Source organism: Sinocyclocheilus rhinocerous, unplaced genomic scaffold (genome assembly GCF_001515625.1).
Source record: "Sinocyclocheilus rhinocerous isolate Xijiao unplaced genomic scaffold, SAMN03320098_v1.1 scaffold144, whole genome shotgun sequence".
Classification (NCBI taxonomy): domain Eukaryota; kingdom Metazoa; phylum Chordata; class Actinopteri; order Cypriniformes; family Cyprinidae; genus Sinocyclocheilus; species Sinocyclocheilus rhinocerous.
The window spans coordinates 732,067-746,614 of NW_015645650.1; the positions used below are offsets into that span (position 1 = coordinate 732,067).

At 37.9% G+C, this 14,548-nt stretch overlaps 1 protein-coding gene across 2 annotated transcripts in view; it reads left to right on the top strand.

The window, feature by feature from the left end:
- The window catches only part of skap1 (src kinase associated phosphoprotein 1), a 31,704-nt gene extending 17,357 nt beyond the window's left edge, over positions 1–14,347 (top strand). Inside the window, exons 9-13 of one of the 2 annotated variants that reach the window (XR_001636192.1) lie at positions 1,240–1,500; positions 4,765–4,809; positions 4,896–5,002; positions 8,515–8,630; positions 9,046–9,070. Coding sequence is in view for 1 of the 2 variants with exons in the window: in XM_016510703.1 (XP_016366189.1) it covers positions 1,240–1,500; positions 4,765–4,809; positions 4,896–5,002; positions 13,593–13,685 (506 nt within the window). In the remaining variant the exon portion in view is untranslated. Of the gene's footprint in view, positions 1–1,239; positions 1,501–4,764; positions 4,810–4,895; positions 5,003–8,514; positions 8,631–9,045; positions 9,071–13,592; positions 13,687–13,991 lie in introns of those variants that run through there. The other variant, XM_016510703.1, reaches the window with a different exon arrangement.
- Positions 14,348–14,548: the final 201 nt, after the last annotated feature.

Below are 14,548 nucleotides of genomic sequence, written 5' to 3' on the forward strand. Positions count from 1 at the left end.
AAAAAAAAAAAAAAAGGCATACCAATAACTTTCCTCCTAGCTCAGCCAATAAGATAGTCTCTAGACCTCCTCATGCAGCACGTCACTGAGCTTCTGACTCCAACGTGCTTCAGGCTGCCTCCTCTTCCCCGTAGCGCAGCGCTCTTTACAGGAAATTGATTGGGATTTGCCCGGTCATCCTTTAGGGGCATCGATCTGGTCCTGCTTGGCATCCAGGCAGTGAGGATACGATAGCCTGTGTTACAGAGCTCAGTCACCTGCAATCAGGCCCTCACTTCATCTGAGACAGATCTGAGGCACCCTCGCCACTCTAAAATGGGCTCAATGCGGCCCTCTGATTTGCGGGAAGTAATGGACACTCCTGAGATAGTTTTCTCCCTCCCCACCCCCCTTCGCACATGTACATACAGCCAAATGGCACAAGCATCATTTAGTATTAGCCCTGTAATAATTGTCAAATTTAATGCTTTTTTCCCCCAGATTTCTGCACAGTGTTAAATTTCTGATATTATTTTTTATGAATTCTCCTGAGGTCCAAAAATGTGGGAACACACTGACAATCATTCAAAGTTGGATTTAAACCAAAAATTTGATGATTTGGGATTTTTAAAAATAGTTTAATTATTTAAATATTTAATTTTCTGAACTATTTATGTACTACTTATTGACAAAGCAAATTTGTGACATTTGAATATTCTGAAATCATGCTGGATCACATGATCATCAGTGCAAACTTGTAGAGTTAATGTGTCTGGAGTCCCACTGTCATTAAAGCAAAATGGCAAACCAAGAAGAAAAGACTATGAAGATATGAAATTCATGTTATTAGTACAGCTTTTCACTCAAATTAAATTATGCAGGTAATGTAATTTGTAATAAAAAGCATTAAATTAGGAAATTGCAAAATAGTCACTGGTGGCCTCAGACTTTTGGGAAGTGTAGATATTATTTGTCTACTGTGATCTGAATTATGTTGGTGTTAATGTTTGCTTTTATGGCTTCTCTCCAATATTTGGAGAGTGACATGTGATACTGTAGGAAAATATAATAATATTTCACAATATTACTGTATTTTTTATTAAAATAGAAGCATTTTCACTAGTGGTATCAGACGTTTGGGACACCACTACATGTAGATTGGTCAACATAATCAGAATGAGATTCACACAGGGAATTGGTCTTATTTGTCTGCTGTCATTTTCATTATGTGTTAATGATTGTTTATGGCTTTTCTCCAAGATCTGAGCTCTAACTTCATCCCCTTTGATGATGATGAGGAAGAGGAGGTGGAAGAAGAGGAAGAGACATATGATGACATTGAACGAGCTACCACACCTCCACCACCACGTCCTGGGCCAGCATCTGCACCAGTTACAACATTACTGAATCTGGGACAAACCCCCCAAAGCAGCCGTGAGGAAGGGAAGGACCAAGCAGGAACTCAGGAAGATGAAGAAGAGGAAGAAGAGGACGAAGAGGACATTTATGAAGTGCTTCCAGGTACAGAAAAAAAAACAATGTATCTCATTGATCAGCCCTTTTAACAAAACAGGGTTTAATATTGGATTATCCTCATAAAAATACTAAAATACTAAAAAATACTGACATCAGTTTTTGAGGGGATTTTGGAACAAAGTAACTGAGGTTGTAATCATCAACTCTACTGTGTTGAACACCATCAATAAAAGCATATACATCAAGATCTGGTCACCCATAGTGATAGCAGGACCCTCAGAGGACCTAATGAGATCTGAGGAGAAATACATCACTCTGGAGTGCTGTCATATTCACCTTACTTTGCCATGTGTGCTGGGCAGCTGAGCTGGCCACAGATGGCGGATCGAGTGACCACCTCTCTCACTTTTCCGCCCTTCATTCATCTCTCTCTCATCTTCTTACGCCTCTCAGATTTTCAGTTTGGAAAAGTGCTGAGCAGGTCTTTTATGACATTGTCTAAAAAGTGCTGAATGTAGTGTGCTGATATATTAACTAATCTCATTTATCATACCATTCAAACATTTGGGGTCAGTAAGATATTTTTAAGAAATTAATACTTTTATTCACCAAGGATGCATTAAATTGATCAAAAGTTACAGTAAAGACATTTATATTGGCACATAAGATTTCCATTTTGAATAAATGCTGTGCTTTTAAACTTTCTGTTCATCAAATAATTCTAAAAAACAAAAATCACAGTTTCCACAAAAATATTAAACAGTTTTTAGTGTAGATAATAATAAGAAATATTTGGTAACACTTTATTTTAAGGTGTCCTTGTTACACATGCTACATGTACTTACTATTGTAATAACAATAAATTATGCATAATTACATGCAAGTAACCCTAACCATATGTGACCCTGGACCACAAAACCAGTCATAAGAGTCAATTATTTCTGAATCCGAAAGCTGAATAAATAAGCTTTCCATTGATGTATGGTTTGTTAGGATAGGACAATATTTGGCTGAGATACAACTATTTGGAATCTGAGGGTGCAAAATAAAATCGCCTTTAAAGTTGTCCAAATGAAGTTCTTAGCAATGCATATTATTTAACAAAACAGGGTTTAATATTGGATTATCCTCATAAAAATACTAAAATACTAAAAAATACTGACATCAGTTTTTGAGGGGATTTTGGAACAAAGTAACTGAGGTTGTAATCATCAACTCTACTGTGTTGAACACCATCAATAAAAGCATATACATCAAGATCTGGTCACCCATAGTGATAGCAGGACCCTCAGAGGACCTAATGAGATCTGAGGAGAAATACATCACTCTGGAGTGCTGTCATATTCACCTTACTTTGCCATGTGTGCTGGGCAGCTGAGCTGGCCACAGATGGCGGATCGAGTGACCACCTCTCTCACTTTTCCGCCCTTCATTCATCTCTCTCTCATCTTCTTACGCCTCTCAGATTTTCAGTTTGGAAAAGTGCTGAGCAGGTCTTTTATGACATTGTCTAAAAAGTGCTGAATGTAGTGTGCTGATATATTAACTAATCTCATTTATCATACCATTCAAACATTTGGGGTCAGTAAGATATTTTTAAGAAATTAATACTTTTATTCACCAAGGATGCATTAAATTGATCAAAAGTTACAGTAAAGACATTTATATTGGCACATAAGATTTCCATTTTGAATAAATGCTGTGCTTTTAAACTTTCTGTTCATCAAATAATTCTAAAAAACAAAAATCACAGTTTCCACAAAAATATTAAACAGTTTTTAGTGTAGATAATAATAAGAAATATTTGGTAACACTTTATTTTAAGGTGTCCTTGTTACACATGCTACATGTACTTACTATTGTAATAACAATAAATTATGCATAATTACATGCAAGTAACCCTAACCATATGTGACCCTGGACCACAAAACCAGTCATAAGAGTCAATTATTTCTGAATCCGAAAGCTGAATAAATAAGCTTTCCATTGATGTATGGTTTGTTAGGATAGGACAATATTTGGCTGAGATACAACTATTTGGAATCTGAGGGTGCAAAATAAAATCGCCTTTAAAGTTGTCCAAATGAAGTTCTTAGCAATGCATATTACTAATCAAAAATGAAGTTTTGATATATTTACGGTACGAAATTTGCAAAATATCTTCATGGAACATGATCTTTACTTAATATCCTAATGATTTTTGGCATAAAAGAAAAATCGATAATTTTGACCCATACAGTGTATTCTTGGCTATTGCTACAAATATACCTGTGCTACTTATGATTGGTTTTGTGCTCCAGGGTCACATATAGTAAGTACATGTAGTTAATTAATATTAAACAGTACTTAAATGTATAATTACACTGTAACAAGGACACCTTAAAATAAAGCATAACCAAATATTTCTTGAGCACCAAATCAGCATATTGGAAGGATTTCTAAAGGATCATGTGACACTAAAGACTAAAGTAATAGCTGCTAAAAAATTTAGCTTTTCAATCACAGGAATGAATTATATTTCAAAATGTTTTAAAATAGTTATTATAAATTGTAATGATATTTCACAAATAAATGCAGTCTTGGTGAGCATAAGAGACTTCTTTTAAAAACATTTTTACCACACATGGTAGTGTATATATCTATATTATTCATTAACGCTTCAGCACTATCCCGGAAATTAATCTAAAAAATTTGATTTTAACTGGAAATTTTTTGAGATTAAGAATTCACTCATCATTTTACATTTTGACTATGATAATTTTGAAATCTCATTTTTTTTTTTCAATTAAGCCTCATGCAACAGATTCAACACAGGTTTTAAGATGTATATTTCGCACTTGCGCATATGGTAAAGGGCTACTTTAGCTTTACAGGTTTTTTTCCCCATGCTGTTCCTGGAAGCTCAGGGCAAGCTTGTGCTGTGGGAAGTATAGGGTTGCTGGACGGTGGTTTTATCGGCAGGCTGACAGCGTGAGGATGGATGTGGGAGACGGAAGGCTGGGCTATCACTGTCACCTCATAGACCTAGAGGTGCCACGCCCAGAATCAATGCATGTCTGCCTGAAACACACTAGCCATCTAACCCGGCCTGGCACCTCCCCTATAAATCAAACACGAGCTGCTGTTCTGCCAGCACCACACAGATTGTTTAATATACTTATGAAAGAGTTCAGAGGTACACAAAGTTGATCCAGAAGTTGAATTTGCATGGAAGGTGTAGCATTATTAGCTGCTGTAGACTGATGCCAAAAGATTAATGTATGTACTTGTTCTGTATTTCTATAACCTCTGACCCTCTGTATTTTTCAGATGATGAAAATACTGACAATGCGGAAGAGTGGACTGAAAAGTCTGGTAAGTAGATTGTGTGCATTGATAGAGAGATGCTAGAAATTGACTAAAAATGTTGATTTTTTTTTATCTCTGTGTTTTAAATAAAGGGACTTCAGATTATGCAAATTATTACCAATGCTTGTGGGACTGTGAAGCTGATGGACCCGATGAGTTGGCCTTCCAGAGAGGAGATGTCATCTACATCCTTAGCAAGGTCTGTGTTTGTTCCCTCAATCTCTTACATAAATACACACACACACATACACACACACACACACGTTTACTTAGCTATCTAAATGGGGACATTCCATAGGCGTAATAGTTTTTGTACTGTACAAACTGTATTTTCTATCGCCCTACACCATCCTAAACCTACCCCTTACTGGAAACTTTCTGCATTTTTACAATTAAAAAAAAAACTTTGTTTACATTATTTTTTATACCAGTTTTACAAACGAGGACATCCCCAAAGGGAGGTTTTTGGAGATTTTGTCAGGTTTAGCTCACTTTTGGGTACAAATTTGTCCCCAAAATGTGGTTAAGTGGGTACACACACACACACACACAAGGTCAGACTTTTAGTTCAGCGCTGTTGGCTCTGTCCTTGGTTGATTTGTTAGTTGAAGCACTCTGCATGTATTTTGATTTTCTTTTCTCTTACCTTTGCTCTATCCATCTCCTCACTAATGATGAATAATACGCAGCTGGCCATAAGATGAGTCATATCGGTCAATACTCACTGACTTTCTCTTAGCAGCTATTCATTTACTGTATTCTAAATGACAAAGCCGCGATGGCCTTCACTCAGTCAGTACATTCTCATTGTAGCATTTTTTACAAAGAAGGCCTCAGCCAAAATATAATGAATCAGGATTTGTAGCTTCTATTTCTACTGCTTTTTGTCTGTTGATTATTCTATATCAATCACACAATTTAAGAAATGGATAGCATATCAGCAACTCAGCTTTCTAACAAAGCAGTTACATTTCTAATGACTATTCTTACAGATATCCAAGAGATTTGCAGGTTACAAATTAAACCCGTTTTACAGCTTGTCATATTGACATAACAGAAAGCCCCTTGTACATCTGCGGTCTGTAGACCACTGCAATACTGTGTTCACACAGGCACATTTTCAATAATAGGCTGTTGATTCATTGCTGTAGCTGTGTCTTGGAAAATTGAGTGATCAGCCAAGCAAACCACTTTATTTGGTGCATTCGCTTTAATCTATATATTTTTGTGTCCTACAAATGGGATGTTAGCAGGAACACATAGTGTAGCTGTTTCTTAAAGATACACCACTGAAAGAATCAATGTGTTTTAATTTTGCCTTTAACTGAGCTGTTATCCTAAAGGGATAGTTCATCCAAAATGAAAACTGTCATCATTGTTGTTGCAAGCCGGGATGATCTACTTTCTTCTTTGTAACACACATGGAAAAAAATATTTACATTTTTAAATAATATCTGTGTTTTTTGGCCATACAATTAAAGTTAGTGCAGTTCTGTTGTTTTTTCATAACATGGACAAAAACAGTTAAAATATTCTTTAAAAATATTTTGTGTTCTGCAAAAACAAAACAAAACACACACACACACAAAAGAAACACAAAAGTTGAACACAAAAATATTTTAAAGAATGTTGGTAGTGACTTTCATAGTATTTTTTCCAAACTATATAGGTCAATGGCTACCAGCAGCTGTTTGGTTGCCAATATTTTCTTTTAAATATCTTCTTTTGTATTCAACAGAAGAAATGATCTAGAAATAAACTTATACAGGTTTGGAACTTGAAGGTGAGTAAATTATGACAGAATTAAAATTTTGGGGTGAACTATCCCTTTAAGAAAGAATTCTACTATCGTTTTTGGCACTCTTGATATTCAGTAATCACTAATGAAATGTATAGATATGACAACTAATGAACCCTAAAGTCAGAATTAAATAACAGGAGAGCTAAAACAGGTTTGATTCGGTTATTCAAAGAACAGTGAGTGTATGTTACATCCGCTGAGGTTGGTTATCAAAACACAGTAAGGATGTGCATGGGTCATTTATTTTTATCTCATGCCGTATTTCTAATTTGTGTAAACAATGAGTCTATAACCATCTCAGATAGCTAGAGTCTCTCTCTGATTTTGTCATCATGCTGTTATTATATTCAGACTAAAGTAGATTTATCAGCTCTTACTTTTAATCCCTCTGTGACTGACATGTAATTGAAATAGCTTTTATTGATGGCAGTATTTTCGAAGTGGCTGCACTTGTATCGCTCAAATCTAGTAGACCTCTTCGGATGCATTCTTAGACAATATGGGACTGCTGCTCTTGTTTTTCGGGTGCTTCCTTGGTACGTTGACCTTACTGAGTGAAATATAGGCCATTGGCTAGAACTCAAGCCCAACTCTAGCGGTCCCACTCATAAAGCAGTGGTCATAAAACCTGAGTGCATAAATTCTGCTGCACAGAGGTGTGGAGGGGAGGCCAAGTATATTTGTGTCAACACCGAGCGTAATTACAAGGTGATAAAGACGTGGAAAGTGCTAAATCAATTCTGCTAACCAACAGGTTTTTGAGGCAGCGCTATGATTGACCGCTATGAAGTCACAAATCAAAGAGGTCGACAGCGCTGTCACAGCACTGGTGTAAGCAGAGCGTACAGATTAAAAAAGGCTCTCTCATCAGTCTTTATTGATCCACTACTTACAGCGAATAAACAGTTATTCGGCTCATCTACACAAATCACTACACGTATCTATAATATGTGGGAGCATTTGGGAGTGTGATAGCACATGCACAAAATATTTCCTTCATTAGTGGTTATTATTAGAGTATTTTGGTAATGCTCAGATGGAACATGGAAATTAAATTTAAAGGGGTAGAAATTTGTCATGATTTTCTCCCCCTCATTTTAAACCAAATTATTTTAAAATGTTTATTTTTTATTAATTTTTTATCCATACAATGAAATGTTCTGGACTGCACTGCCTTGTTATTCATCAAAACCCAACACTGAGTTTCAGTACAGTCTCAAATTTTTTTAGTTAAATTATACTGGTGATTCATTTAGAGTTCATTTTGTGTGCAACCATAATAGTTGCACTACGGCTTGCTGTTTCCCTCAGATCAGCCTCCCTTGCCGCCATTGTTTCCCTGCTCATGCCACATGGCTCCTTAGTTCAGAACACTTGAACATGAAATAGTGGCTAAAGCTAACATCCATCTGCCAGCTTTGTACAGCCTACTCAATCCTCAGGGCTGAAGAATCACGGCAGCAGGACATTTGGGGATGTTTTTCTTCCTGCTCTAATCACATTGCATGTACGCTACCTAACAAATGTACTTGTTCTGTCTTATTTTTGTAACTCTTGTTATTTGCATTATAGTTTGTTTGCTGTGTTCAGTTTTTTCCTACATGTGTAGTTGAAGGGGCCCATGGAGATTTTTTTTTCTTCTTCAACCATGCCACCCTTTTGCATTCCAAACTCTTAATTTATGCCCCTAGATTCAAAGTACATGACTCCCAAAGGTCAGACCCAACACATGCCAGAATTCCCACTGGGAATCCCCTTAAAATCCTGGAATGAGAAGCAAAGAGATTTATTGCACTAAAGATGGAGGCAAACTTCACCAGGACCCTTTTAACATGCAAGCCCACCAATATCCCTTTCTTTCAGTCCGTCTTGGCCTTTCTACAGCATGTGCTTTACACTCTCACCATTAGGGGCTGTAAACCAGGAATCTTAGATGCCAGTCTAGACAAGGTCCAATCTACTTTTAACATCCAGATGCTCCATCAGTATGGCGGTGGACACTACTGCCACCTTCTGGCTGAAGATTGTAAGGTCTTTTAAGCTGGGTGGCACATCTAGTGGTTTTTAAAACAAATGCTTAATGGTTTGACTTGAAAACCTGGCTAATTTTGCATTATGTTAAATGTATATTTTATATATCAAATTAAATGATTTTAAATTAAATTAAATTTAATTTAAATTTAAATTTATTAATATATTTTTAAATGTATGTATAGTTCATATATAGTTTGTGCCTAAAACAGGCTCATTTCACATTATATATATTGTTTTTATTTTACATTTATTGATTATTTTATATTTATTAACTTTTTAAAAAAAAAAATTTTATATTTGCTTTTTATGATTTTCTGCTTTTAAACCGTTCAAACAGCTTTTAGGCTGCAATTTAATCTGATAAACATGTATGTTTATGTGTAATTTTCTCATGCTCCACTGTGCAGGTTTTTACAGGTAGACATAAAGTGAATTTGCATATGAATGTGCAGTTCTCACAGACAAAACTGGGTGATTGTGACTATTATCTCCTCCCTTGTGGGACAAATCCTCGTAAACTTCAGACAGATGACTGCTCCAGTTGGCCTCCCGCCCAGGGGGTCAGTCTCCTACAAAATGCCTAAAGAAAAGGAAAAGGTGCCATAAAAGAAAAGGAAAATCCAGTGGAAATAGACACTCCTTTTTGAAATCATTCTCACACACTTATCTAAGGAGCTGCCTTCTTTGTGGCACTGTATAGACATATTGAGCTTTCTATTTACCAGCAGAGGCATCAGGGGGTGAGTCTGGGGTTCTGGGGTCATGCAGAAGGCAACGGTCATCTCGCGGTCAACTACAGTAGGTCATTATTCAGCCTAAGCCAATAGTCCAGAACTGCATGGCGGCCGCCCCCTCACACTCTGCATAATTATTATAAATGGGAGGCCACATAAACAGCCATCATTACAGGCTCTCAGCAGCATACACAATCCACTTTAAATGCCTATTAAGTTTAAGTGCCATCAGTAATCCCCAAGTGTACTTTTACGATGGCAGATTATTTGGTCATCCACATTTTTACTCCATGTCGCACCTTTGAACGCCCCGGATTTGGGATTAAATAAAGCCTGCGGTGTTCCCGCTCCGGTTTATTTTACTACGCCAAACAAATATTAATATTACGAGTTCTTAATGGCTAGTTACGATGAAAATGACATGCAAATGAAATGCACTGATTGAGATAAATTGAACGATGGCTGCCTTTGCTCGAGCAGCAGATCAATACCTGTTCGCCACCTGCCGCGTCTGCTGCTTCGGACTAGCAAACAACGTGACATATTGGTGTTTGTCTTTAAAGATGGCTGGATGAGTGAGTCCCTGTGCAGCACTGAGCGTGTGGAGCCGATGCTTTACGATGCGAGTTAAGGAAAGAGAAGCAGGAGAGGAAAAGCGGAGGAGGGTGTTGTAGCACCCGAGTGCCGGGTTCAGCGGTGGAGCAATGAGAGACTTCCTGTGCTCCATCACTCCCAAGGCCTACCTCAGTCAGCTGGTGGCCAGGGGCAGAGGCCTCGTGTCTCATTCTTATTACCATGTCTACTGCCTCCACGGTGTGTGTGCGTTTCTACTCGTAACCGAAAAAAATGAATGCGCGCTGGCACAGAGGGAGAGTTTGCAAATAAGGGAAATGATTAAAACGCGATCGAGGAAGGAGGCGTGCATGCAAAGCGTGTCGTCTTAGTGGGAATTTATTGGGGACAGAGGAAGAAAGGGGTGATCGGTATTCTGGCGTTATTATAGACAAGAGTCACTTTTGAGCCTGTCATGATAGTGTTTAAGTTAAGCCACTCCTTTTTTAAGGCATCATTAGCTGTCAATCTGTCCCCTGGTCGCTGGAGAGCAATGGGCCCATCTGAATACCATTGCCAGCCCTCCCCCCTGAGTGTGAAATAAATGATATCAGTGGCACACTGCAGGTGTTGTCATGGCAACGCACACTCTCGATAGCTCCCTGTGCCAACTCCGCCTTCCTCGGGAGAAGGTCGTGCGGAGGTCAGCGCCATCGCTGCGCCGCACGTCACTTTCACAGCAGCTGCCCACCAGACCTAGACCAAACTGAAACGCACCTGACCCTGTCCTGTTACAGAGAAGCTTCCCGAAAAGCCACCCATTATCCCTGTCCCATGCAGTTCTTTCGGGTAAATCTCTATAACAAGCCTTTCTACGGTCAGGCGCAGATTGGATGTCTCCCAAATGCCTCTAGCTGACAGATGCATTGCCGAAAAGCAGATTGCTAATACTGGGAGGCAGGAAAAATGAGGCAGGAATGAAAAGGACGCGAGTCATCGAAATGGGACGGACTGCACTGGAATGTATTGACTCTCTTTCTTGTACTGCGTGTGTACTCTGTTTGAACCCACAGTTACACCATGTTGGGGAGGGCGGGGTGAGGGAGGCGGTGCGGCGTGATCGAAATGGTTTGATCAGCCATGGATGCACCTGTGATTACGAGGAGTATTATACAGCAGTTTGTTCCAGTCCTCACCATTCTAGAGATTGCTGATTTGTCAGTTCATTCGAACTGGTAATTTTCACTGTTTTAACATTCTGCTTGTGTTTGCCAGAAATACTGTCGATCTGTGCATTAGTGGTGGGGATTTTTTAGTGACTCTTTCTGCAGGTTACTTCGTTACACCAGTAGGTGGCGACACACAACTGTCTGTTCCTGAATATATCAGTGTTTTTGAACAAATTGGTTTACTGAATGATTCAATGACTCACTCGAACAAGTGACACGATTCAATAAATGGTACACATTTGTATGTCATTGAATCATTTACTCAATCAGTTTGTTCTGAAACAAGGGCTGCATCTGAAATAGCATACTTCCTTACTATATAGTAGGTGACAAAAGAAGCATACGATGGACACTTTACTATCCCATGAGGCCATGGGAGAGGAGTTGTGAACAGCAGTGAAGTGACGCGACTGACACTGGTAGGTCTAGTGATAATGACAACATGGCGAATGTAGTACATCCGGATTACATGCATACTACACACAAAAGCAAAGCATACTTTTTTAGCAGTCATGGAGGAATTACTCATTCAAAATAAGTACCTACTCATGAAAGTATGCGATTTCGAACGCAGCCACTGACTGATTCTGACTTTCTTTATGATTGAGTCAGTGAATAATTTCCTCAGTTGATTCATTCAAAGCATTTATTCATTTAGGAACAAAATAAGTGAATCTCCCTTTAAACCCTCATTAACTATTCTTTACTTTACTCCACTAATATAATACACTGTTCAGAATACATTTGTTGTGCACTCATTACTGGTGCACAACAAATGTGATTTATAAGGTGCATTATGGGAATAAATGAGTGCATGTGATAATGTCCACTTTATTTGTGGACACCACTACAAAAAGGCTGTTCCTTCAATTAGTGCGTTGCATAAGGATATAGAGGGTGAATTCGAAAACAGCCCATCTTCATGAGCAAACCATTGAATAATTTACACAACCGATTTGTTCAAAACAATGATTTATTCAACTTCATTTTTAAAACAACGTGACATGCACAAGATGCTGGAAAAGAGGCAAGATGTGAGCGCAACAGTCAAGCATGTCTGTCTAGTACATCATTGCATAGAAAAACAATGGAAAAGCTGTGCACTAAAATGCAAAACGCCCCGTGTGAATGGTCCCTTCTGGCAATATTGGGTCTAAAATGTAAGCTATTCAATATTAACTTCTTGTTTACTGAACTGTCATATGAGAACATCAATCTACACCTCCAACAATCCCCATCTGCATAGCTGCATGCGTCTCAAACAAAGAGCTCAAGTTCTTGGATGTACTGCTATACCGAGGCGTTGATGCCGCAACGGCATTGAGCTCACCGTCCAGATGGATTTTATTCCGTATAGCATCATTAAAGCGGCTCATCTGCATGGGCTGAGGACTACATTAGGCTCTCAGCACTGTGGGTGTGCTTAAAGAGAGGAAGGTAATTAGTTCCTACTCTCCTCAGCAGGCAGCGGATGGATGACATGCTCATCATGTCTAAATGTACAGTGTGTGCTGCTAGAATACCAAAGCTCTTAAAACACTTCAGTCTTTCACTATCAGTGTAGCTCGTGTTCTTTAATCTCTTCATTTATAAACCCCTGTCCACCTGAATCGGTCTTTATTCATTAAAGGCCAGATCTGGGGCTCTCTCCACTCGTACTCTGAAGAGCTTTGGCCTGGAATAGCTCTTAAAGGTTTTTGAATTTGGAGAGGAGTGAATCAAGAGAATGTTACGGCGGAAAAACATGGAGCTTCAAGAAAAGAATAGAGATTTCTTCTGCTTCGCTTAAGGCATCCAAGAACCAATGTTATCCAAACACTGTTAAACTAGTCCCCAAACTTATGTCAATATCCCTAGCGGCAATCATTGTCTCTAACTTCTATCAACAGATTCACCACACACTTCTTTAATTACCATAGAAATTGTTAAATCTGTTATAAGATTTGAATTAACGTTTATATTTGTATTCGAATGGGTGTATGCAGGTGCATGAAATTTTGTTCTATTGTAAACATCCTGATACTTTGTTTTTATGTGCAGTTTTAAAGCCCTGATGATCCATACAACTAAGTAAACACCCTTAAGAACAGCATAAGTACCTTCTCTCGCCACAGCATTTCATTTTCTGTGATTCCAGAGATAAAAATCCTCATCACACTTGCATCAGTTCCTAAGTGGCTAAGCTTAATGTTCCTATGACAGAAGACTGATTATGAATATAGAGTGACCATATTTGGACACAATATATATGCAAAAATGGCTAAGAAGAGTCAGTCTATTATAATGTGTTTATTTATTTTATTTTGTATCTAATACAATGAAATTCATCCAATGTATTATTACCTTTGAACTAAATCAGTTGAAAAATAATTGTACGCCGGTGTCTTCTGATCATCGACAAAATCCTCACACAAATCTCTGTATTTCTGTTTAAACTAGGAATATAACATCCATGGATGGTGGATCGGAGAGCTGGATGGTGCTATTGGCATAGTCCCCAAGGAGTTTTTACATCCTGCTTATATTCTATGAGGTACTTACATTCACAGGCTCATTCTACACCATTACTTAGCTTATGACATAAACAAACACAAAGAAACTCACCTTAAACTGAGAGTGAGAAATTGTCTAATTGACATATTGTATCTATCAATGAACTTTACCACTGTTTTAAAGTTTCACAAGTTTTCGAAATTGCTTCAGCATTAAATCCAATTCCTCCATGCTGACACCTGCTGGAAATTATTGCAACTACAAAGAAATGGCAGCATTATTTTAGCTTCACACATTTAGAGCATATTCTTCAAACTGGTGTTAATCATTTGTTTTCTCTTCTAGGTTTGCTTTTTGTGAAGATCACAGAATGTTCAGTGTTATAACACTTCAACACCTGTCATGGTTTGGAAACTGGCAATAATTAGATTAGAATGTAAATTCAAGTAAAATTGCATTTTGGTCCATTTCTAGAACCTAAACCCTGAGACCAAATCAGTTTTTTTGTATATATGCCTTGTTATATACTGCATGATTAGTGTACACTAAGAGGCTTGTCTAAATCGGTCACGGTTTTCTGATTTGTTCAAACATAAGCCACATTTCTGCAAATGGTATACATGAGAAAAATGTTAGTAGTGCAAGAACTTATCACTTATCACAAAGTCTGTGTTGTATTTCACCAGCATAAATTATTGAATACATTTTTTTTTTTATGTACAATTTAGGCTGACTACAAAATAACCATTATAAGTTATTATTTAGTATGCTGAAAGGTCTTCTTAACTGCATTTGTATTTGAGATTGTTTAGTTCAGTGTTCTACTAGCCATTTCAGTGGATATTACTCCATGGAAATAACCTGTCATACCAGTTTAAGTAAAATAAAAAGCCTTACCACTT